Raw genomic sequence first — 26,421 nt, 5'->3', positions numbered from 1 at the left:
CATTCACAGCTCTCCAGGATAATCTTGTTGCAGAACCAGAAAAGGCAGAGCAAACCTCATCCAGTCCTGAATGGCTGGTACCCTGTCTCTAGATCAGCTTGTTGTGGGAGGTACAGTTTTACTCCCCCGCTTCTGAATCAGTCAGATCAGGGATTTTTCAAGTAATGGTCTGATCCTCAATATTACAGATTATGCTTTTTGACCATGTTGGGTTTTTTCATTAGGGTATTTGTTGTGGGTTTTTTGGTTTTTTGTTTTTATTTTCCTCTGTGGAAGAGTGAAAATGTTTAATAATAAAAAATAGAAAGTTTCCTCAAATGGCTTCTGGACACTGAGCTATAAACTGATGAGAAAGCAATTGTACTGTGCTCTTCTGAAAAATAGAAGCTGCTGCCCTGGAGAGTGGGTGCAAAGTAGAGAGCGCTACTGCTGTGATTCTCCAGGCTACTTGACACCGAAAAGGGGAGCACATATATTTGTGGCTTTGTCTGCTTGTTCTGCATTTAAGTCAGTGATGGGTTTTTATTTTTCCCCTGCAGTTTTGTAATCTCAGAAGAAGTAGGTTCTGTCTGCCAGGGTGAGGCTCTGGGTGCTCACTGCTGTAAGGCAGAGGGGTGTTGCTGCACAAGGTGTCACTCAGTTGAGTAAGCTCAGGGTTGTAGTACCCTGGAAACAGAGCCCAACAGTGACATTAGGGACTTTTGTCTCAGGTTTCTTGGAGGGAGGGTAATATTAAATGCACCCCTTAGAGAGAGGCATTATGACTTTAGAGAAGGGTGTCTGGTTTTTGGACTTCAGATTTGTCAGTGGCATATGGAAAACAGAATTTCTACTCATGCCTAAGATATTGTACATTTTTTTGAAGCTGGATAGGAATCAGAAGAGTTTAGGATTCCCAACAAAGATAATTGCTTATTTCAGATGTTATGAAAACATTTATGTCTGCTCTCTTTGTAGCTTAAGCCCATACTATTTGAATTTTCCTTTCATAAATTATGTGGATAAAGATTGAAAATGCTGTTAAATTTAAAATTCATTCAACGCTAGTTCCTAGCAGTCACTGAGTAACTCTGTTTCCCAGTAGTAGGAGGCAATGTATGGTTGATTTATAATAATTAAACAGAAGCTTTGCGTAGGGAAATAAATTCATCCAGATAACAACATATCATATAGTTTGATGGCTCAATATGCATTTTTCCCAACATTGATTCACTACTCTGTATACAGCCCTGGTATAAAAAATGTCTCAGTACTGTGTGTGTGTTGCAGTTGACTGTCCTAAATCTTAAGTGCAAAATTATTTAGACTCAGGACTTATTCTTGACTCCATTGTTTTTGGGAAGGAAAATACAACACTTATTTTACTTTCTAAATTTTATTTTATTTTACAGTGATATTAAATTAATTCTGAGGAAAATGTACACAGTGTTCTAGTAGCTGGGAAACATATATAACAGGATGTTTTAAAGCAGTTTCATCTATGTATTCCTGTTTGTAACAGTAATATATGTAGATTCCTCCTTTTACACGGTACTGACTTTTCAAAGCGTCTTGATTAATTCTGCCAGTAGACCCAAGTACTTTATTTTTATACTTTTTAAAGTTTGAAAGAAAGTAGCATTTGAAGTTTTAAATGCTCATGTTAAAATTATTTCTAGGGTGCAAAAATTGAGAGGAAGTTGCACTCCAAAATGAATGCATCTTGAATTTCTTTATGGGACACTAAATAGTTTCCTGGAAGAAATAATCGACTTGATGCACATGTTTATTTCTAGTCAGAAAAGGTCTTGTTTTTCTAAGAAACTGTACTTTGAGATCAAATAAACTTACTCAGAGGATGTTATTTTTTTCAAAAGTCATACTGAGTTTAAGAACTCCTCACAAGACTTTAATAGAGTGGTACTGTACCTAAAGCATTAACTTCAGTCATCACAAGTTATTTTGTTTTAAACACACAGGGTTCTGAGAGAGAGGTGAGAAGAAAAACCAGTTTGTCTGAGACATTTCCAAGTGCTCTGAACTACCAGGAGACTTAATTGCTTTATGGGGGCCAGGCTTGTGGAGAGAGCATGTATTTTTATCAGATAAACCTGGGAGAAACAAAGTTCTTGTAACCCTCTGATTGAAGCCTCCTGTGAAGATAATGGTCCCTAAGAAGGAAGGTGCAGGGAAAGGGGGAGGAGTAAGAGAGACAGGAGGAAACTGGAGAAGACGCAGTAGCTGAAATGACTGTATGGGGCAATTTTCCTGCAGGTAGCTTCACCCCCCTCCTCAGTAACTCAGAAACTGATACCATTATTGAATTGAGCAACTGTTTTAACTTCAGGAAGGAAAAACAATCTACTGTGTTTGACTTGACAAGCAGTCTTTGGACTTTGATTAGCCTCTAAACCCAAAAGTTCATTCTGACATACAATCTCTCAGAACAGACCTTTGACATAGATTTTTTAAATACTTTTTCTGTGTGTTATTATGCTTAATGCTTTTACAGCCTTGTAATAAACTTTTCAGATGTGAAGGAAGCACCTTTACACATAAGAATATATGTCCACAGCTGGAGAAATGTGCAGGCTTCTAATTCCAGTTTAGTCCCAATAGTCTTTTAATATAGTTTATATTGTAGAGTCACTGTCAAATATTTTCATTTTTATGGTCTGAAGGCTGTGTTGAATGAAGCTTTCTGAAACTGGCCTTTCAGAGAATCTGACATCCCGTGGCCTGGTGGACCGGTTCTTTTTTATGGAATTTTGAATGGTATCTGATGTGAAGTAATAGACTATGGGGTCAAAACAGCAGTTTGAAACAGCGATGCACAGAGTGATGGGGTACATAGTCCTGACTGCCGTCACCACCGAGCAATTGACCCAGGTCTGTGTTCTCATAAGGGAGTAAAGTATTAAGGTGACGTTGTAAGGCACAAAGCAGAAGCAGAATATCACCAAATGAACAAATATCATTTTCAGTACCTTTTTCTTGCTTACTTTATTCCGGCTTAACGTAAGCGGTTTATTCAACGTCCGTAGGACCATGGTGGAGCAGGTCACGTTCAGGATGAGCGGGATAAAAAACCCGACGGTTTCAATGAAGATAACAATCCGGGATAGGTAGGTTTTCCACGTGTCCTCTGAAAAGTTTTCAAAGCAGGTCCTTTGCTCGGTGTTGTTGCGGCGGTTTGTGGACTGGAAGAAGCTTGCGGGTGTGCTGCCTGCTAGCACGGTGATCCATACCGCAGCACACACGATCTTTGCGTTCCTTTTGGTGCGGAGGGTCTTGGAGCGGAAGGGGTGCACTATAGCTAAAAAGCGATCCACGCTGATGCAAGTCAGGAACAAAATGCTCCCGTACATGTTTGTGTAAAAGAGGGTGACGGAAATCTTGCAGAGAATGTCTCCAAATGGCCAGTTTCTGGTTACAAAGTAATAAATCCTGAAGGGTAACGTAAACACGAAAAGCAGATCTGATATGGCCAAATTAAGCATGTAAGTTGTAGTCTCGTTTCGCACTTTTAAAGTACAAGTGAAAATGTAGATTGCTACACAGTTCGCTATGAGGCCGAGAACAAACACCATGCTAAAGATACACCCATACAAAGTATATTTAAAGGAGTCCTCAGTGGAACAATTAGAGCTTACCATTATAATGGTATGTTAACAATTCCCGTGATTAGGCGTTTTCTCTGGTATCTTTATTGCAACTTTTTTGAAATTCCAGAAGGACTGCAGGTCAGATGTATTTGAACGGTGTGCTTTGGCAAGTTTGTTGTGCTGTGGAGCTTCAGGGAAGGAAGGTGAGCTCTGTGGCAGGGGAGTACATGTCCAGCAGAAATCACCAGGAAATCTCTCTTCTCTGCCGGGTGCTATCTGTAATCACATAGCCAGTCTGCAAAAGTCAGAAAATGCATCATTTCTGGCCGATGAGGTCACCCCAAAGCTTGCTTAGTTACATTTCCCACCTCGATTCAATGAAGCCATTGTGGGACTTTCTGCCTTACTCTTGGCCGCAGACCGACGGCGAAGCCTTGTCCTTCCGAGTTTACCGGGAGCGTGTGCCTTAGGAACCGATTTCCTGGGCGCTGCGAAGGGTCGGCACCGGCATTTCCCCCTCTCCCTCCTTTCCGTACAACGCGTTTGTCGGCTCGCTGGCTGGCCCCATGGGGCGGGAGGCAGAAGCAGAGGGAGCTGCTTGCCAGGGCAGAAGCCGAATTCCAGAGCGTGTTTGTTCCTGCAGCCCGCAGCCCTCGGCAGCTCTTGCCAGCCCAGCTCCTTCTGGAGCGCAGAGCAGAGCGCCCGGGCGATTTGTAGCGTGACATCACAGGAAGAAGAGGCCGGGCGCGGAAGAATGGTTTCATTTTGGTTTGTTTGCCTTCCCCTGTCTCTGCTGTACCTTGCAGACGGAGCTCGTAGAGCGCTGCAGCTCCTTTTTAACTCTTTCCGTGCTCCCCGAGAGGTCCTTTGTCAGTGTTGCTGGGGCCTGGAAACCTTTATCTTCAGTTATGACGAGACTTTGCAGTGCCTAAATAACTCTCGTGCCCTTAAGTTCCTGTTTTTCTTTGGAGATAGTAGTAATTGTGGGATTTTATATAGGATTGAACTAACACTGTGCCTTTTGTTAATAGCTTTGCTTGTAATAGAGAACGCATTAATCAGCTGAGTAGTTCTGTCTAAATTCCCCCAATACACCAGTACAAACCTCAAGAGGGACAAAAATAACATAGATAGATAATTAAATAATTGCACCAAATAATTACAGAGAAAGAGAGGATTGCTTTTGGATAGTCACAGGACTGAAATGTGTTGCAAGTGGGAGGAGAGACTTTTTAAACTTGTTCCATATTAGAAGGCACACTCCAAGCTTTATTTCTAATCAGAAAGGTGGTTCTTTAAAAAAAAATTACTTCTGTGTTTTTTGAAATGCTGTGATGCAGAAAGCATTTTCTTGAATATGTAAGCACAGAATTATTACAACAAAATGCATATAGTGTACTGTGCAATTGGTTCTGGTAATTTCAAGGGGGACAGTTACCACATATGCACAAAATACTCCCATTAGTCATTGATAATTGAAACAAAAACATGTTGTAACTAATTACATTGTTCAGTAAATATTAAAAAAGCAGCTCTTGCTGCCTTAAGGGGCAAATATGAGATAAATCTTGGTTTAGACAGACTCATTTATTAAATAATAACTTGGATAGACTCACTTCTGGCATCAACCCCAGTCTATTTCTAAGTCTTAGAATAACAAATCCCTTCATATCTGGCTGGGTGGCATGGTTCTTTTGAGCTGTATTTTAATCAGTTGCACCTAAGCAAGGCTCTGGGCAAAACCTTTCTAGTCTGCTGTGGAGGCGAGTGCTTCACAGGATTTTGGCACAGTTTCTTAACGTAGGGTATGTCAGACGCAATTCAGAAACATGCAAAAGTAGGTCTTGCCTGTTTTATTTCAAGTTTTCTTTATAGTCTTTTCTGAAACATTTTCACCTTGATTTTGAGGTGAAATCAAGCAGTTTAACTTCAATAAGCTATAACCACAAGAAACCTTTTTGGCTGTTGAAATTCATGCTTAAATGTAAAGCATAGTGCATCTTGGATTTCTAAGTCAGTTGATTTCAGGAAATGAAAATGTGAGCTTGGCAGTCTCTTGTGTCCAACTTAACATGTACCTTAGCATAAAGGTTTTCCTGGCTTTTCTCACAAAAGCAGTCATCACACACTAAATTTTGTTTAGTGTCTGTTTTGAACAGTTTCTGTTCCTGGTAACTTTGCATGGTAAAAGAAGGATTTTCCTGCAAATATTCTGCATCAGGTCACAGGAACTCTGCTCTCAGTTTTACTGCTCCAACTTTGTTTGCACAGGAAAACTCCGTGGGGCAGGCTCAGTTACTGGAATGAAAATCCCTGCAGTACAGAAATTCGGTGTCACAGGTCAAAGCCTCAAGCAATAATTCATGTTTAGAGAGAGAAACTAATGGCAGTGAGTGTGTGTCTCACTGATTACAACTTGATTTGGCGTTTGGACAAAGGTGTGGGTGCACAGAAGCAGGGTGGGATGTCTGGTCCATTTTACCATTTAAATGTGCTTTAAAGCAGTGGTGAAGGTGCATCCTCAGCCTTTGCTGTTTCTGTCAGAGCTCCTGTGGCTCTTGTTGCTCCTGTTAGAAGTGTGGATACTACTCAGAGCCATATTTTAGGGCTTTATGTGTATGGTTGTGTTGTCATTAGGACTCTCTTGCTCCCGAACCCTTCTGGTGCAGTACAGTACATGCACTTTGCACAAATTGACGTCCTGAGTGATATTTGTATCTGTCCAGAAACAGCATTCAGCTGCGGGGTTTTTCCACCTGCAGATGAAAATGTGAAACCCCTGAATTGACAGGTTTTTCTGTTCCTTCTTGTTTCAGCAAGGAGAGTTACAACTGAGCAGGCTGCCCGAGTAATTTTAGTGTAAAAGTGTGAACGGCTGAGGCGAATTGTATACACAGATTCTTAATTTAGATGTAGGTGATTGTTACCAAGCAGTGTTTTAATTTGTGTGAGCTTGTCCAAGCTGAAGAACCTGTTGAAGAACCTTGGGAGTCAGGAGTGGCCTCCCTGCTGGCCAGGCTCCAGCATGAGCGGGGGGGAAGCCTCTTTTCGTGCTCTCCTTTTGTTGGATCGTGTTTTAAGATGTTGGGCTTTGTGCCAACAGGTTCAGAAAAGACTGTAGTAGCCCCCAACACCTTAAATTTTAAGAAGTTTAATAGCTGTGGAGGAAGAATTGACATGGTAATGGCCTTGCTTATACTCCTTCACCACAGGCCATTTTCCTTTAGGATGTGAAGGAGGGGGTAGGCAGGAGGAAGCAGCTGCAGGGCGGGCCTTGTGCACCGAGGGATTTTTTGTCTCCCAAGGAAACAACGCTGTTGCTGGAGGGAAATGCACGTGTGAGTCTGTCTGCCTCTCTGCATCGGAGATGGGAATGAGTTAGGACCTGTTGCTAGTGCTAAACGAGCAAAGCCTGCATTTCCATCAACAGGCTTCCTGTGGCTCTTGAAAAGGCACCAAAGGCAGAGTAAGAATGGGCTGCTTAAAGCCAGGAGCTGATGAGAATCTTGAAATCATCTCCCACTTCAGCACTGAGCAAGTTTTTGCATTGCTTCAGGCAGTTACCACATAACTCTGCTTCTCTGACTTTAGATACCTATTTGAGCGATTCTGGATTTGCATGGCAAACCTGCTCCACGACAGAGGTTCAGATGGAAAAGTGCTTATAACCTGAGCAGTGTGCTAGGAGAGTGGCTGTAGGATACTGTTCCTTCCTCCCCAACACATCTCAGAGTTCATTACTTGTTGTCATTTAGGACTTAGGGGGTAGGATCTTTTAAATTCAGAAGTCCAAGTCGAGTGGCTAAAAACATTTCACTGAAATAAAACAAGTATTTGAAGGCTTTCCAAGCTTTTGGGGTTATGCTGACCAGTATTGTATGTTCCTCTGGTGGTACCCTCACCTTCAGAGCTGGAATTAAACCAAAGTTGTGCTCAAAGGTGAAATGCATTTGAATTTGTCTAATGTACTGCATTCAGTCTGTGCTGATGCTAGTACTGAAAGCTCTTTAGAGGAAAAAACCAACTTCAACATTAATAGCATTATAGCAAATTCTTACAGTGTATCCAAGGCCAGAGTATGCACTGTTAAATGAGGGTTGTCAGGTGCACCAAGTGCTATGTGTAAGACCATTATTCAGTAACTGCTGTCACTGCTTTTAGAGGCACACCTGTGCCTCTAAATGGTGCAGGCATTTGTTCTCACTTGGGTTAAGCAGTCTTATGCAGAAGAACTGGGGCTGTCTGGTGCAGGGAAGACAAACCCTGGCAGGACAATATTTTCTTTGACCTAAGTATTGTTGTTTATCTAGTTATTTTGATGGGATTTCATGGGTATTTGTCTGTTTACTGGAGTTTCTCTTTGAAATGTACTGCAAGTTTCTCTTTGTATGTACTGCAAGGACTTTATTATGGTTGAAAAACAGGGCTGAGAGCCGAGAAATCTTTTTGGCTGTGCCACAGATTTTCTGTTCCAATCCTGGCAAAGTTTTCTATGACTTGGTCCTCAAGCTTCCCTCCACATAAGAGCTTGTTCACTTCCACACTGAGATGTGAGGCTGTCTTGATTGCTAAATATAGTTTGGAGCCTTGGATGGAGGACCCTCTATTAAATACCATCTTGAGATAATTAAAATGGCTACTGAATGTGACAAAAATATAGACAGATTAAAAATTTGTATTTTTAGATTAGATTCCAGCCAAGCAAAAGGATCAGTTAGGAGACTTGATTTGTTTCACCTCCATAAGTTTCTGGAAAAATAGGTATATAGGAAGCAGGACTGGGCATCCCTTCTCAGCTGTCTTTTGGGGCTGCCTGCTCAGCCACCCCAAAGTCACTCTAAGACTGCTTCTGAGAAGTGACTGGCTGACTGAAGATGGCAATCTTAAAAGGCAGTGATGGTCCCCACCTATGGAGATAGAGTGAAGCTGTTATGGCACTGAGCATTTCCTTTTTTTCCTGTGTTATGTGGCAGGCAAGTCTTCAAATGATCATTATAAAACTTAGGATGAACAGAGTATTTCTCTCTAGCCAGCATAACCCCTTGCAACTGTTGTAGAGGTGGTTAAAGGCTCCTCCATGTCAGGAAACTTGTTAGCTTAATGCATATGAACTCACACATACTAATTACAAGTAAAAGTTGGTTGTGTAATTGCTTAAAAAGGGAAAAGGAAGCTCAGAATACTATTCTGGACTTCTTCCTTCTTATGCGTTTGAAATGCTTCTCTTTCCTCTTTGAAATTGATTCAGTTTCCTTTACAAGAGACACAACTGCTCCTCTCCTGCTTGTAGGTGGAGAAAACAATTTCTCTCCTTCTATATGAGTTTTTAGGCTGCTAGAATACTTGGATTGATGATATAAGTCTAGTTGGTCTCATAGTAGGCTAGTAGAGGTTAGATAACATGAAATCTTTTCAAGCTTTAATCTGTGGATTGATTGGTTTAAAAGGGACAGACTAAACAACAAAGGAAAGGATCATAGAGATTAAAAGCTTCAAAAGTGGATGTTGGTGTTCTTCAGAGGGAAGAAAAATGGAAAAAAGCCTATGAACAATCTTAACAACATGATTTTCAGTGGCTAGTGTATAGAATGAAAGGAATCTCTAAAATGTCAGGTAGGAAGAGAAATGCCTTAACTAGAACAAAATACCCGAGTAAACTCTCATTTGCATTTTTTTAAACTTAAAAGAAGTGTTTATTCAGTTACTCTGCAAGCGTGATTGAAATAGCATCAATACTTGAAATTTCTGTCTGCTCTAGATGCAGGAAATAAGTTAAATCCTTTCCCAAACATTGTGGCAAGTTCTGGCTCTACTCATTCTTATACTTTCTAAGTCCTAGGATTAAAAATTCAAAGTTTGAGTTGGCAGAAGTTTACCAGATGTTCCATGGCTAAATTTTTCTACTCAAAATACTTTTCAAGTGCAAAACATGACTGTTTTAAGAAAACCTACAATAAATTAAAAAATCACTTGTTATAGTAAGCAAATATTGGAAATTATAGGAAAGAAGAAGCCTCATGAATTATTTTTGAAACTCCTGCAAACATAGGGAGTGAAATGGTCAGGGTAACAGAACTTGTAGAAGAACATATGTAATTTGTGTAGGTCTAAAGCAATTGCTTACTATTTTTTGTATCTTTACGGTAAGTTTTTGCCCAACATATGTTCTCTGGGTGGGATTAAAGTAGTCTGGTTCTGTGTCAGGATTACTGGTGTTACTGCACTGGTTCTTGAGGATATGTTTTATTTTCCTGCCAAATTACTTGCAAATACTGCATCCAGTGTTTACAACCTCTTTCAGTTTTGGCCTAATGGAGGCCTCTGACTTTATATACAGAGGATTTTAACCTCTACTTGTCAGAGGCAGCACAAAGCCCACAGTCACATTCCTATACTGCTTTATAACATTATGAAGTTACTGAAAAAAATTGCCATAGTTGTTCAATAGGATTTATGTGAGTTCATATTGTTTAAAAAACCCAAACCCCCATGATATTAATTTGGTTTCCTTCATAAAACCAGAACATGAGAAGTTAAGGGGGTGAGAAAAGTTTCATAAGAGTTATTCAAGCTGGTAAGCTAATTAGTTTAAATAAATACTGACATGAAAATGCTTGTCAGGGGAAAACTGCTGCCAAAAAGCAGAACTTGGGCTTGATTAATGTGAAGAACTATTACTTTCTAAATGTGTAAGTCAGCAAATAACCTCTTTAAATTCTGCATGATAAGATCACTTAAGTGATTATTTAGCAAATCATTAGTACTGGTAAACAGCAATTACAAATACTTCAGCTGACTTCCCTTACAACTCTGCTTCCAGTCCATATCCTGAAGTTTTATGGAGCTAATTTGGTACTTTATGAACCATTTTATTACACTGGTGACCACATTTAGCAGTTCCTTTTTCAATATGGCAATCAGCTAATACCTAGAACATAAGAAAGGAAATATCAAAACTTTGGAGGATGGACAAAGGTCATGCTTCTCATGTCATAATTAATTTTTTTTCTGCTGCAGTCTTGGAGAAATGGAGTGATGCTCTCAAATGCAAAACATAAATTATCCATTTTCATTGAATCTCTGTTAATGACCTTCCTGGAAGTGGCAAGCTGTTTTTCTGAGAGACATTAGTTTGACCCTGGCAGGAGAGGAGAGTTTGGAATCCACATCTCATGCCCTGAGCAAGTGCTCTTGTTAGGAGGGAGTCTTATCCTTTGCTGTAAGGGTGTCCTCCAAAAGAAGGGTGCTCCATCTGTGGAAGTATTCAAGCCCGTGGGAGGATGGGGCTTTGAGCCACCTGGTCTAGGCAAAGGTGTCCCTGCCTCTGGTGAGGGTTTTGGAACTAGATGATCTTTAAAGTCCTTTGCAACCCAAACAATTCTGTGATAATGTATTTAGCCTCAGAAAAAAGGCACTGAACTGAGAACAGAAGCTTTGGGCTGCAGTTCCTGGTGAGATATCCATGCAATACTATTTTGCCCCTCCAGTGGAGGTGGTAGAGGAAGCTCCAAGTAGTGTTGTGCAGCCTTCAGTGTCCTGCACAGCCCTTGCTCGAGTCTCTGGGTTTTGCCAAACTTCCTCAGCTGTTGTCTGTGGTGGTTTAGTAGGTATGAGGTACTTGTGGTGGAAGGATCAAAAAGGTCCTACTTCTGCTCACAAATATTCCCTTAACTTTCTCTGTACTTCTTGAATTCCTTGGTTTCTGGTACAGTTTTTATGGTTGATTTAAACAGTTTAAATGTGGGCAGTTGCTTGAAGTAGTCCTACTGCTGTCCATTTAAGCCTCTCTGTTTCTTCCTTGTGCTGTGTGTACATATCCAGTCAGCAAATGAGGACAACTATTTGGTTTAAAACTAATCCTAACAAATAGATAATTTGCAGTCATAGTTATGCTAATGCTAAGGCAAGGGATGAGGCAAAAAGTGAGGATATGTAACTTGGAGAAGTGCTTAAACTGATTTAAGCCAATGGTGAAACTGTGCTGGAGGTGTTGTGGCAATGGACAACTTTGAGGCTTTCAAATCTGTATTGTTTTGACTCTTGGCCAGACATTAGCCTAGTATTTGGTGGTGTGAGTTCAAAAGCCTCAGCTAAGCTCAAGAGTGAGATCTACCCTCCTGGTCTACTACCCTGTAATTTATTTTCATGTAAACTGTTTGGAATAATGGTGTTTATAATGTAGTAAAAGAGAACCTACTTGATTTTCCCACAAAGGAGGATAAAGATGAGCAGTAATAGAAGCATAGTATGCCCAGTCATGCTTTCTTATATAAGATTCATAGGGGTGATAAAGGATAACAGCTTTCTATGCAAATATCTGATCTAGAGTGCATTGAAGATGCTGTAGGTTTTCTTACTGACTTCAGGGTGCTGGATGCTTTGGACCAACTGTCCTCACTCTTGATATTGGTTTTCATTTTTATTGACTCAGGCCAACCAGTCTAGAGAGTTAGAAAATCACTGACAAATAAATATGCTGCAGATATCTCACTCACAGTTAAATAGACAAAATAGAGTCAGGTAGCAGGGAGATAGATTCAGGTTGAGATTGTAATTTGTGGGTCTAACCTCAGAAATGCATCAATTTGCAGCCTCTTATTTCCTTGGAAGCAAATGATAAAACCTGTTTTGTTTTTGCTGTAGCTCAGTCACTGGTTTCTATGCTTCACAGTAGCTGTAGAAAATGCTCACTGAATTACAAATAAAGAACCTGTTAGACACATGGTAAAAAAAAAAAATACAGAAGTCTACACAGCAGAATTGATACTGCATTGAAGTTTCTTAATTTGAGGTGCCTTGTATGAGCTTTTCTTAACAAGCCATTTATATGTAAGGCTTCTGGCTGCTGTTCTGCTGTGCTTGTGGGCACACTTTGGCTTTTGGTTTCTCCATGAGTTTCACAGCAGTATGTTTGTGGTAAAGGCAGTGCAGCTGCCCATAACAGACCTCACGCTAACCAAAGTTTTCTTTACACTGCAAGTGAAGATAGCAGAGTAAAAGAGTGTTCAAATCAAAGTAACTCCTTTAAATTCGGCAACTGTTTCCATGTGTTCTTTGTCCATCTTTCTCTGAAATATCAGAAGTGTATATATAGATACATAGAAAAACTTAAGTGTATATACCTAAGTCAGTGTGAAAATGATTTGTTTCTTTACCAGCGGCAATGTGGTGAAATTTGAAGGTCAGCTTGTATTTTTTAAGTCTTCCTTGTATTCTTTATACTTTCTGAGGCAGGCAGGTTATCCTGATTAAAATGCAACCTAAGTCTATGAGAGTTATGACTTCTTAATCTCATGTGAAAGTATGTGAGAAGCAAGTTTAGGAGAAATGGCTGAGCTCAGTTCAGGTTTATTTTTTCTAGAACAAATACGAGAAGCTGTAAAATTCAACAGAACTTGGAATTGCATTATTGTCTGTGTAATGTGAGACCTTTACACACTCCGGAGCTTGAGAGCTACAGGGAAAAATTTGGAAGGATTTCTATAATCTTGGCCCTTTAAAATCCCTTGTCAGGAGAGGAAATCTTCCCAGTCATCCCAGTCTTCCTGCATTTGCTTACCCCACAGGAAGTAAACAGCAACAAGTTCAATGTAGTCAGTTCATGCAGTGATCAAGATTTAAAATGAGTATATGATGCCCTTTAAAACACTACTTGGTGAGCTCCTGTTTTGAAATTGCTGAGATGCTACAACCAGACTGGTAGTACTAGCAGAGAGAGTTTGAAATGCTTTTGTTGGAAAACACTGGCAAAATGTAGGGTTTCTGCAGGAGTATGTTTCAGTGAAATTTCTTCCAAAAATGCCAACTGAAGTAAAAGTAAAATTTTAAGACACTGATTAAGCTTTCCTTAAATTTAAGGGAGGAAAACTAGGATCAAAATACTTGAATTTTCTCAAATTAGGATGCAGAGCATAGTGGTTGCCTGAGAAACATTGAAATTGGCTTTTGCTTTGCTTAAAATTGACCAAGAGTTTCTCGCAATAAAAGTGTGGAGCTTTGGTAGAAAAGCACGTTGTTACTGAAGGATTTCACATTTTTCATTTTTGTTTTCTAGCAGGATATTTGTAATTTAATGAGATCAGAGAAACATGTTTTGATCACCTAGTCACTGAATGCACCTTATCACCTAAGTCAGTTTTACTGCTTTATTGGTATGTACTCTTCATGTATTGCCTAATGTCATTGATTTATGGCTTCAGGGAGAGTCTCGTAAGTTCTTTCTACGTACATGGTGCAGTTTCTAGTTATATGCCAAGGTCATATAATTAAAAGGAGCAAGGGTTGCACAGAGGAAAGAGAGAGCAGCAGCCATGAAATTTTCTTGATTTTAAATCAACTCCCTACTCAGGAGAATCTGAGCACCAAAAAAAACAAAAAAGGGGCATCAAAAGTCTTGACAGTCTTTCAAATACTTTCTTTTGAAATGCTGTCATTTTAAAAGGAGGCTTGGCTTCCTCGTTATCTTCATGAAGGCCCAAGACCCACATGCCTGTGCCTTGGCTGGGCAAGATTTGACTTTCAGTCCCAAGCTGGGTGTGTGCTTCTCAGCATGGCTTTTGTAGAGCCTCTCTGAGGTGACTGAGGTTGCCCTCATGGGTCTTGCACAAAGCCTTCAACCCAAGTTCTGGCTTCAGGTTCCACAGTGGGCGGGCAAAGGGGATGCTGAGTATGGATCCTCCAGTGCACAGATGTGTAGCACAAGGGTTTCCTGTGAGGAGGGAGGTTTCTGCACTGGTGCTGCTCAGATGTGAAAGGAGGGGATGGATCTGGTTTGTGGTGTTTTGGAAAAAACCCAACCAAACATGATCTTTATCTTTTTATAGCTGTAGATTTTAAACCTTGTAGAAGATAAATGTTTTCCTAGATCCCTGTGAATTCATCCAAATAGAAATGTGCTGGATTTTAGACACCCTGCTGGAGCAGGGAGGTTGGACTCACTGTGTTCCTTTCCAACCTTAACCATTCTGTGGTTCTCTAACATCCCACATGATTTTGCTCTAAATATCCAAGGGGGAAATGTTACACCTTCCAGTGTGTTTTTCCAGAGCCTGAGCTGCCCATCAGTGATTAGTCTTCATAAAAGATTCTGTGTGGCCATGAAAAGGCACTGAATATCACGTCTTGCACTATTTTCTGAAAAACAGTACTGGCCTAGTTTGCAGAAATGTGAGCTCAAACTTCTTTCAGATGTTGATGTGGTCCAAGTGTGGTCTGCACATTCACACACTTGCTTAGGTCTTAGATAAATGGTTTAGATTTTTTTGCAGCTTTTTATCGGTTTTGCCCTTCTTTGCTACTTCATCTACAATTTTTTGTCTTACAAAAAAATTAAAGCAGGTATATTGCATTGTTTTAAGGTTTATTTAGTCTTCTTTTTAAGGATCCTACAATAACCTCATGGATATTCCACATTTTAGTGTAAGATACTTCTGATTCGCATCATTTGCTAAGGGATATTCTTATATTGGATAATAATAGTTACAATTGTTTCCCTGCTTCGGATCTATGCAAAGCTAATGCTGACCTAGTAATTCTGCTAACAGTAATTCTTGCATTGTTTCTCATATGGTTATACAAATTTACAGTTTGTAATTATGGAGGCTAACTAATGCTGTAGATCATGAAATTACCCTTGAGATAGTGGTGAGAAGTGAAGGAATAACCAGAAAAAAGCTGGGGTGGTAAGGAGATCAACACTTTTTTTTTTTGTAGAAAGCTCTGTAGTAGCTTTTACCCCTTTTAACAAGGACATGTAGTGACAGGACAAGGGGAATGGCTTTAAACTGAAAGAGGTTGTGTTTAGATTAGGTATTAGTAGGAAATTCTTTACTGTGAGGGTGGGAGGCATTGGCACAATCTGCTCAGAGAAGCTGTGAATATCCTATTCCTGGATGAGTTCAAGGCCAGGCTGAATAGGGCTCTGAGCAACCTGGTCTAGTGGAAGGTGTCCCTGCCCATGGCAGGGGGTTGGACTAGACCTTTAAGGTCTCTTCCAACCCAAACTCATTCTGTGATCTGCCTCAGAATTAGCTGCAACACTTTGAGAGAAAGCAGAGTGGAAAAATGCTTACTAATTGATAAAATAATGCATATATACAATTGCTAAAAAGTGAGTATGAAACAAGTGTAACATAAAAAAAAATATAGGTCCCAGTGCTTCCCAAGATTTTGTTTCAGTCTGATAAGTTACTGAAAAGTTTGGGATGTTTTTAGTGATTTTTATACTATTTTGTATCACACTGTCAACATTCAATTATTTATTTTCAGTGTGGGAAGAATGTTTTGTTTTGTTTTTAATGAACTCCAAATAATAGCCCATGACCTTTTTTGACATTCTCTTGTTAATTTGATTTCCAGTGCAGTCTTCCTTACCTCTGTTGTGCTGCATTTTGACTGACTGTTAAATAACTGCTTGTAAGGCAGAAATGCTTGATTGGAAACATCTTAAATTCTGCCAACTGAGTGCTCAGAAGCTTTTCATATGCTTCTGCTTCAACAGCCAAGCACAGCAGGGTGGCTGCCAGGTCTTGTCTGCCTCCAGCTCATACCAAGGTATAGACCAACTCAGCTTGAGATAATGGTAGTCATACAAGTGGCTTAAATTGAGATCAAAACCCTTCTCAAAGGGTAGGTTTCTGCCCAAAATGTTGTGACATTAATAGTTTTGTTACAGCTTCAGGTTTTTCTTCTTTGTCATGTCTAATTTTCTTCACGTTGAAATGTTTTCCAGAATTGGTTGACAATTCCATCACATAAAATGGTTTTCATGCTTGTGTTGTCATCTTTTGTTACAAAACATGGATTATTGGTTTTGGAACTCCAGTTTGAGTCATTCTTCTCTTCTACATTATATGAAGTACAATTCAAGATATTTATAGCCCTTTTTTTCTTTTAAATATCACAAGCAGTCTGCTCTTAATGGTTTGAAGACATGTAACAACCTACCTAGTATTAACTTTTCTGGGGAATTGCTCTTTCTGTGCGTGCAGCTTAGTCACATCCTCTGCAGATTATCTGTTATATCTCTTTTTGCTCAATCCATAATTGGTCGACTCCGTGGTTACGTTGCTAAGGGATCCTCTCCTGCTCTTTCAAAAACCGCTGTCTGCAAAGTTTCCTGGCACACTTACGGCTTTTAGGTTGATAAGAGAATTGTTTATGGTACGCTGTACCTAGATTTGTCCAGCTAATGAGATATTGGAAAGAACACAAAACCTGCAAATGAATCACGGGCTTTAACCGAAAGTCTCAGAGGCACTTCACTGTCGTGTTTCCATTTGTACTTGTGAAAGTATTTCCCAGAACCACTCTTCATTGTTGGGACTGGGACTGGGACTGTGTAAATGAAACTGATAGAAAATGTGATGCGACACCATGGCTTTTGATTGTTACAGTAGTAATTACATAAATAAATTGTCTTTACTAAGATAGGGGTTTTGTGACCCAAAAGTTCCACTGAAGAAAGTAAGTGCTTGGGTGCTATTTTGCTCCCCGGTGTAAGAATTTTTCCTGCACAGAAATAACTATAGAACTGTTATTTCTAGTACTGTGTGATGGTAGCTAACATAAAGGTCCCTTAAAGCATTTCTCCTCTACTTCCTGTAAATCTTTACACCTTGTAGTTTTTTCACAGCTTAAAGCTGTTGCAAAAATTTTCAACATCCAGGTTTTTTTGTTGATATGTTGTCATTTGCAGCAGTCTAGTGGTTCATGTCAGGTGGGTTTTGGTTTATTATACACAGTTTCCTGTGTGGTGAGAGGAGGAAAACTGGTATTGATTCAGTTATTCTTGAGACCTTTGGCTCTTGCCTCAAAATCTTGAGATTTGTCCTACAATTAGTCATACTGAAGCCTGGCTGCCCTAGTAGCTGGGTATTAAACTTGCTGATTACTTCAGATACAGATTGTTTTTGCAGCAGCACTGCCAGTGCAGGACACAGATCCCTCTGGAAGATGCTCATAGCAATTGTTTCAGGGAAAAAAAAAGCGTGGCAAATGAGCCTGAAATTATATTTTTGTGGATAATGTTCAGTGAAAAAAAGCAAGGGTTATTGTATTTTGTGGTGCTTTGTGTACCTGCATGTTCAGTTGTGTGAGTTGAGCAGAAAAACTGCTGAAGGAAGTGGTACAAGAGCTGTAAACCATGTAGTAGCAGCCTGCCCAGGGTCATCCTGAGCACTTTAAACAAAACACTTGTATAAAAGCATAGTTCTTGTAGACTGTCTTTCAAAATTCCTTTCAAAGTGATTTTTAAAAGTTAGTCTCACAGACTTGGCAAACAGGAGCAGTCCTAATGACCAGGGTTTGTTTTTTCCTTTCAGTATTCAAAAGGTGATTGGTTGCAGAGCCACAAACCAGTAACTGTGTCAGAAGTCCCCTATTTGCCAAGCATTATCACTGGCCTGTGTAATATTTTTGAACACAACCAATAGTTTTAGTCACTATGTTGACACAGAAGGTCTATCATCATGGTTAAAAAGTGTTTTCACAGAATTCCTTCTTCATTGCTAGGAAGGATATTTTCATGGTGCTCTTGTACAATGAGGTGGGTCCCATGGACCTTTGCTCAGAGATGCTCTAAATCCTAGAGAATTGGTTAATTGATCTTCATTTAGTGAAGAGTAATTTCAGGAGTGGAGGGGCTGAAAAGTATGGTATTGATTATTCTGAAATAATGTCTGATTTCTAACAAGATTTGTCAGGTCTTTCCAGAGACTTCCGAGGAAGAGTAGATTATTGCAAAGTTGTGAGGAGAATGGATTTAAAGCAACAAAGTGTGAGATGCATATTCAGGCTGTAGCAGCCTGGCTTTCCCTCTCTGGAGAGATTTGAACTCCTTTATCACTAGATGAAAGGAGATCCTCACAAAGCTGGATGATTCTTAAATGCTCAAATGAGTGGGATATAGGACTTGTATTAAACATACACACACAATGTAAGGAGTTAAAAGCAGATCTGTGAGCATTCTTAAATGAATTAAACTACTAACCCTGTAGTTTTTAATGTTTTTCTTTATAAATTTTGTAAGAACAAGCCCCAGTATGACCATAATTTATATAACACAACTCATGTGTGAAATTAGGACTCAATCCCTAATTTTGTTGATTTTTTTTCATGATCAACACTATTTCAATTTAGACTATGAAGTCTACTTTGTTTTATCAGGTCTGAATTATTTCAGAATTCTGGTAATTAATTGTTACATGAAACTTCTGAAAACAGAGTTGCAAGCAAAAGCCAACTTTCTGGGCATGCAGTTCTCCCTTGGGAAAGAGGGTTGGAAACAGCTTGTGCTGATCCAGTCCTTGCACTTCCATTCCAAAGCTGTCAGTTCTAAATTGGCTTTGTTTTGCCTTGAAAAATCACTGCCATCTTTTATGACATTATGAAGAAGAACATGTCTTAACATTATGTGTTTTATTGACTGGTTTAATAATATGAAAACAATCAAAAGAAAAAAAGAAAGCCTCTAGGCAAACCCCAAAAACCAACATTCAAGGGACCTTGTCATTGAGATATAGACATAGCTAAGTGCTAAATACTGCATTAAAATTTAATGTGAAAAGTTAGCTAAAACCTGAAAATATATTAGGAAGTTATTGCCAAGAACAAAAGCATAAAGCATATAGAAAACAAAGACAAAAGCAGGGATTTTTTATTAGTGAACTACTAATACCACTGTTTAGAGTAAAGCTGCTCAGGGCTTTTCCTCTGTGATCAATGGAGTACACCCAAACCCCAGGGTGGCTCTTCCCTGTATATAAAGGATTTAAGGTTTTTTAAAAATCTTTTCATGGAGCCAAAGTCCAGCTAAACATGTATTTGGGATAGAGCCAATACACAGATTGGGAAGCTGGGAAGCACCTGTGTGTCCTGTAGTTTCACTGTAGCCAAATAAAGAGTAGCAAATAAGAAATTCTGCCTGGTTTTTTCCATAAAAGGAGCTTTCAGATGGGGGAAAATCACTGGAGATGCTTGTGATGGAGGCGTTGCTGCGGGGAGGCATCCTGCAAAGACGCTCTGAACAAAGCCCCACTTAATTCACAGAGCTTAGCCTTGGAGATTTAGTTAGCCCTGGGTGTTTTGAGAGGGAACTGAGTCAAATTTTAGTCTTATTCTTCATTCTGATGCCAGTGGCCTTTTGACCCTGAGAAATTTTAAGTCTTCATTGCTTTCTCACTTCTTGCAATAATAAAATGGGATTTCTGTAGCCATCACAGGGAAGTCTCAAACAAAAAGCAACATTTTGCTTAATGAATGAAATTTATTCTGTGGCTGCATTTAGTAACATTAATCACTTACTGAGCATTAAATTAAAGTACAAACTTCAAACCTCCTTTCATGTTAAAGGAATTGGAGGTGACCTGTTCACCTTAAGTGCTGCTTAAAAGCTTTAAACAGCAATGTGAAATTTGGAAATGATGGTGTGAATAACATCGCTTTAGAAATTAGTTCCTGATAAACATTCCTGTTCGATTAAGCTGGACCCGGGGGTTAAAGTTCTTTTGTGATTATTACTTAGAGGACTGGTAATTGTCTGGTTAATGGTGTTGTATTTCTCTCATTTGAGTGTTGAATCTCAAATTGTGGGACTGAAGCTGAAGTTTGCCCTGATAAGCTTGAAAATGTGCTGCAAGCTGCAGAATGCGCTTTGAATTCACAGAATAGAAGTGTTTTTTGTGTTTAAGTACGAGGAAAGGAGACATGGCTGTAATTAAACCCATCAGTTTTCCAGCATGGGGGGTAGTTGCACTTGAGAAAATGCATCTCTGTGTTTCTGCATTGTGGCACACGGGTTTTTTGTGAGGCATCAGTCTTGTCAGTGCAGCACCCACTTGTCCAACTACGTGGCCATGCACTTGTAAGGGTTCCTGTGAGAGTGGTAGGGGTCCCTGGGGAAAGAACAGAGGGGGCTGCACCTAAAGTCTGAGAGGAAGGTGGAAATGGTGATCAACAAAACACTCACTCTAAATGTCACCAGGTCTGAAAGCTAAATAACCTCTTTCTGCTCATGCAGCCATAGGGCTAACAAGTTTCTGCAGCCAGCACAGGTGACAAGGCTGTGGTTTGCTCAGGGACGTGCATTGAATGGGACTTTCTCACGCCCTGCCATTGCTGGTGCTGGCAGTTCTGCACTGCTGGGGCCAGCTGGGTTGCAGCACCCTCTCTGTCTTGCAACCTTTTTAACCACAGCGTCAATTAGTATTTGTGGGAACCAAAAGAGATGTGTTGGACTCACGGCATCTTGCTGTTTGGGCTCTGTGGGTAGATGTTTCTACACAAAGAATATCCTCTTGCTGAATGTAGCCCATCTAACAGATGGAAAGCAGCAGTCAGTTCTGTACAATCCTGTCAGATGAACTCCCACATGCCAGTCAGGTTATGGAATAGGTTGTTATCAGTAAATGCACGGCATCCTGTACTTTGTGCTCTGCTCTGCTCCCAGCCTTCGTGGTGTGGCTGCCCTGTCCTCACTGCTTGTTCTGGCTCTGTGATTCTCTGCAGAGCAGACTTAAGTCTGGTTTGCCTTCTCTGTTAAGCTTTCTGATGGTTTAGTTGACTTGTGTGGAGGTTGACTGATTGTTGAGGCTGGCAGGTAGAAGAGGAGAGGCAATGATGCAGAAACAGGCAGATCCCTTCCATGTGCAGCAAACTGCTGTCTCTCCATACCTTATCTAATGGAATCAGATTCAGAATAATGTGAGCAAAATTGGAGCAGGGGTGAGAGAGGGCCTGGAACTGCTGGTCTCAAGTGCTAACTCAAGAATAGTAACTTTGCTTCTCTTTCTAGACCTCATTCTCTTTTATCAAACCCTTTTCATCCTTCATTAGAAACAATACTCTTCCAGTTACTAATCACAAAAATGTGACATGAATGAAGCAGGGTTCACTCTTAGTCAAGATATCTCAGCAATGATTGCTCTGGGAAAGAAATTTGGATTCCTCAGAGCAAAATGAAGTGATGGTGAGAATAATAAAAAAGGAAGAGGTCAAGTGGACAGAAGAATGAGGAATGGAGGTCATGTGCCTGTGTTTCCAGCAAGGGCAGTGCTGAGAGACACAAGTGAGAAGTGCACGCACTCCTGAATGGAGGGAAAAATGATGCAAACCAGGCCAAGAGCTGAACTGGGTGAGAAATGATGGAGCATCAACTGTGTGGTTATGAATCAGTAACTGATGCTTTTTCTGCTATGGAGGAAATAGCTCCAGTATTGCCAAAATCATAATTTAAAAACTGCAGTGTGAAAAATTGTAAATCTCATCACTCTCATCTTGTTACTCCAAATTTTTATTTGATGCACTTAAAAAAAGAGAGTGTTCTTTTTCCAGGAATAAGTCTAAATAAGGAATGTCTTATTCCTAGTTTTAATTCTAGTAAATGTAGTCTAGTTTTACTAAGCTAATTCTTATTGCCTTAGCCAGGCGATGCTGCATGCTTTACATGCATGCTGTGCTCCTGTTCATAGCTATAGATTTGTTATTTGTGTCAGTGCATTTTAATATTAAAAATGTGCATTTAGGAGATCAAACAGACCAGGAACCATCAGACAGTGCACTGTGTACAGAGCAATGAGATGACATTTTACTGCTGTCTTTTGGGAATATCATTTAAGGCAAATGCTGCATGTCTGGTTTTGCTCACTTCATCCTGAGTCTTATGGACACTGCTTCCCCTGCCTCCCACTCTAAAGAGGGCACATATTTGCTACTCAAATGTTCCTCTGTTGCTTCAGGAGTTCTGATGCTGCACTGCTGAGAGGCAACATTGTACTCAAAGATGAGTCTCCTGTTTAAAGAAAATAAAACAAACAAAGACCATCAACACTGTGCTTTCAAATTTATTTATAAATATGGTGTAAAAATATTTTCCCATGTAGTTTCCCTGTCTCAGCATAATTCCCCTCTGTGTGACATGCAAGCAGGCTGAGATTTTGTTTCTGGAGGATTGCTGTTTATCAGCAGAAGGGCTGATGTGGTTTTAGCCAGAACTCCTCCATTCCACTTACATTCTCTCTGAGCCACCTCCTAGCTCGAGCTCTTAGTTTCAGATGTATGGCAGAGGACTTGGTCAAAGTCCTGATAGTTAGCCTCAAATCAAAATAGGGTTTGCTTTGGGCCACGAGGGCAGAGACTTCATGTAGCCAGAGTCACTCTTACTCTTTCCAGAGGTGGCTCTGGAACATGATACTGCAGGGACTAAATAGTCCCTAGTGCAGTTAAGTGTCTGTGGTTTATATATTATCGAGTGTAAAATACTGGGTAGATGTTGTAGCAGAAATGGATTGCCAGTAGGTACAGCAGTAACTTTCAGTCACCAATGGGCTGAGGTTTCCTTTAGCTGGTTTTTGGTGCTTTTTTTTTTTTGTTTTGATTGGTTGGTTTGGTTTTGGTGTTTTGGGGAGGTTGGGAGGATTTTTTGGTTTTATTGTTCTGAGTTTTTTGAAATATTTTTATGTGTTTTCTTGTATTGATTACTTTTTTTTTCAGAAATGGCTTTAACAGGAAGTAGTAAGGGACTCTAGAATACAACTAATACAACTGTCTCAAATCTGCAGTTAAACTGTATTTAATGGACTGCTGTTGAAACAGGGAAAAAAGCCTTTGATGTATTTAATAGCTCAAAGTTAAATGGTTAAAATTTATCTTGCAAAGTGTGAGTGTTCTGAAGTACCTTGAAGCTTTAATCATCTGTCGAGGTTCACATTTTGGTGGTTGGTTTTAGAGGAGGAACAGAATACATTCAGAGTAGTTGTCTGTTGTTAATATAATGTAGGATCATGTTACATTAAGAATCCTGTGATTTTTCCCAGGGTTCACCTCTGTTTGATCTTATCAAGCAGTCCAAAGAGCGGGAAGGCCAAACTGAGCAGCCTGAACCCACTTCTTCTCTCAATACCCCTCTCCAGCACAACCACACTGCTGCAGACCTGTAAGTGAATGCCTGGGGTCTAGGAAGATGGGAAGTTGATATCACCCTTAATGTTCAAATCCCACCTGTATTTTGTTTTCCTACTTCTTAGGCTTGGTACTGAAGTTTTGTTAAACCATTGTATTTGCAGATATTTAGTATACATTAAAATTTAAATCAAATGCTGAAATATTTTTTCCACAGCCCTATCAGACTTGTAATTGTAAACTGTTACATTACTTGCCTAGGAATAAACAAGTCCCTATATCAGGTGCTGGGGATAACAGGTCACAATAGCAATTCATTTCTTCTAATGGGGAAGAGGGTAGAGTTACTGCAAGTATTATTCATATAGAGTTGTCCTTTTATCCTGTGATGTTAAATGCTTAATATATATTGAACCTCCAGCTATCTTTCTCCTATGAAATCTCCTAAGAAGAAGGCATCTGGACCTTCTCTAAGTGCTTCTTCCACTCCAGATGTTCAACCTGCTGTGATCCCTCAAACACAGAAACCCCAGAAATCTACCTCCCTCTCTCTGTTCTACAAGAAAGGTTTGTTCCTTCTGCATGTGCTGGCACTGCAAAGTTGTCTCTTGCTTTTTATCCTTTTTTTGGGTTTTGGCACTCAGCATTTCTGAAAGGTTTTTTTGTAGACTCTATAGTGAACCCTGGGCAAACCTCTGGAAGAAAGGGCAAAATGGTACCAGCAGGTGGTTACTGTGTGCACTCTGCGAGGTAGAAGTGAAAACTTCCCTATCCTGGCTGTAAGAATGTGCAAATGGGCTCAGATGGAGGGATCTTCTGTCATAGCATCCTTTTCCCAGCAGTGACCATAAAGAGATGGCATGGGAAGCTGAACAACTGGACAGACAAGGCTGGTGCTTTCCCAGGCTTGATCTTTATCCCACTTGGGGGCATTTCTGAACTTTTTGTGCTCTGTCTGCTTAATAACTCTCAGGAGGTTCATATTCCAGGTGCTTGTTTGAATTGTCATAGACACACGTGTGCAGCATTTTTTGGTGTGGCCTTCCATGTGTCCACTGTCTCTTTGTGGAAAACCTTTTCCATTTATTTTGAGCCTGGCTTCTACTGCCTTCACTAGGTGTCTGGTAGTATTTTTCTTGGAGACAGTGAACAGTACAATGCTGTCCCTTCTCCATTGCATTCCTTTCATTTTGTATACTCATGTTACATCCATTTCAGTTTATTTTTCTTTCTTTCTGAAGTCTATCTGCTGGCCTATCGTCGACTCCATACCCTGTTCCTTCACCTTCTCTCCGAACATCCTGACCTGGAGCACTTGATCTGGACCCTCTTCCAGCACACACTGCAAAATGAGTATGAGCTAATGAGAGACAGGCACCTGGACCAGGTAACGCGGAAAAAAAAGTTTTAAAAAGTTAAAAAGACTCTCCTGAACAAAATGTTCTTTTTGCGTTCTTAGCCATTAGAAATTGTACTCTGAGATTTTTATTGATCACTGAAAGGAGGACTTAGTTTAGACTGAAGTCTGTCATCTCACGTTTTTAGGACTGTCAATTACTAAATATGGCACCTTCAAATACCATTTTGAGCTATTTTCAAAATAACAAAGACAGACCACAATTTCTAATAAGTTGCATAAAAATATAGCGATTTTCTTTGGGAAGACAACATGTGTGGCTGCTAAATTTTTTGTTATTCTACCCTAAAACTGCAGCATGTGGTAGGAGTTTGAGAAGGTACTATCAGCTCCAATTAGTGGTTTGTCACATAGAAATGGAGGTAGCATGATGTTGGCTTATGTTCTGGAAGTTCTTTCTAAGTTGAGTTGTGTGCTAGTTTATAGAGCTCAATCAGCAATAGAAAGTTATTTCTTAACTTGTAATGAAGAAGCTAAATTAATTTTCAGTTTTCTTGTCTTGTTTCTTTAATAGATCATGATGTGTTCCATGTATGGCATATGCAAAGTAAAGAATGTAGATCTTCGATTTAAAATAATAGTTTCAGCATACAAAGAGCTTTGCAACACAAATCAAGAGGTATGGAAGTTCTTAAATGTTGTTTCTCCATAAAAATCTTTAAAAAATAATTACTTTCCCCTGAAATCAAAATAAACTACACTTGAAAAGAAAAATTCTGCTTCAATGCATCTCCATTTTGTGGAGGAGAAGACTGACTCTAATACTAAATATCTCTTAAATCTTACATAAATAGTTTGGTAACTCTCCTCAGAAAACAAATTTCATTTCATCTTTTGAAAGATACATAATAATGGTTTATGACTGTATTTGGAGTATAGATGAAAAATTTATGTCTACATCTAATAGGAATTTCAAAAGCAACACAAGTTTCTTTATGAGTTGTCTAACTTCCATGGAGCATTAAGGGAAGAGAAGGAGATGATTTTCTACAGACATTTTCAACAGAAACATGGTTTGATGGCAAATAGAGATGTATGGCTCTATATCAAACAGCTGTGTATGTATTAAAGTTGCAGGCTTAACTCTAACATGAAGAAGTTCCTTCCTTCACAGGAGCTTTAATGGGCTGAAATTTTGGCACAGCACAGTAATGAAATCAATAGAAAAACCCTTACCAGTTAATGGAACTGTAGCATTCTCTGAGTAGCAGAATTTCTCATAGTGTATTTGTGGATCTTGGCTAAACTCCAGACTTTTGTCCCCAAGCCTATAGAACTATTTTATCCCCATTAGATCAGTAATGAGATTTTTAGCCTTTCAAGGCATGCATGGTAGTCTAGACATTTGACGTGTGTGTGAAAGCAAATCTTTCATAAACTTGGAAAACATTAGAACTGTGTTCACACCAGGGGGCTGTGCCAATTAATGAAGTAGGTGCTTGTATTGGTGTTCAGACACATTTGGAAAAATCCCCAAGTTTAGAGAAGTTACAATGGCTTGCATACAACCCACGTGCCATCCTA

General features: G+C 39.7%; 2 protein-coding genes across 2 annotated transcripts in view; one reads left to right on the top strand and one right to left on the bottom strand.

Annotated features, from left to right (window-relative positions):
• Nucleotides 1-26,421, top strand: part of RB1 (RB transcriptional corepressor 1) — a 70,125-nt gene that overhangs the window by 38,552 nt on the left and 5,152 nt on the right. The window contains exons 18-21 of the mRNA XM_063392098.1: nucleotides 23,396-23,514; nucleotides 23,902-24,047; nucleotides 24,722-24,867; nucleotides 25,412-25,516. Of these exons, the coding sequence (XP_063248168.1) occupies nucleotides 23,396-23,514; nucleotides 23,902-24,047; nucleotides 24,722-24,867; nucleotides 25,412-25,516 (516 nt within the window). The remainder of the gene's footprint in view (nucleotides 1-23,395; nucleotides 23,515-23,901; nucleotides 24,048-24,721; nucleotides 24,868-25,411; nucleotides 25,517-26,421) is intronic.
• Nucleotides 1,361-3,635, bottom strand: LPAR6 (lysophosphatidic acid receptor 6). The gene has a single exon (XM_063392096.1). The coding sequence runs from the start codon at nucleotides 3,633-3,635 to the stop codon at nucleotides 2,613-2,615; it is 1,023 nt and encodes a 340-aa protein (XP_063248166.1). The 3' UTR covers nucleotides 1,361-2,612.

This window comes from Prinia subflava, chromosome 3 (assembly GCF_021018805.1).
Source record: "Prinia subflava isolate CZ2003 ecotype Zambia chromosome 3, Cam_Psub_1.2, whole genome shotgun sequence".
Taxonomy (NCBI): Eukaryota; Metazoa; Chordata; class Aves; order Passeriformes; family Cisticolidae; genus Prinia; species Prinia subflava.
This window is presented reverse-complemented; position numbering and strand designations above follow the sequence as displayed.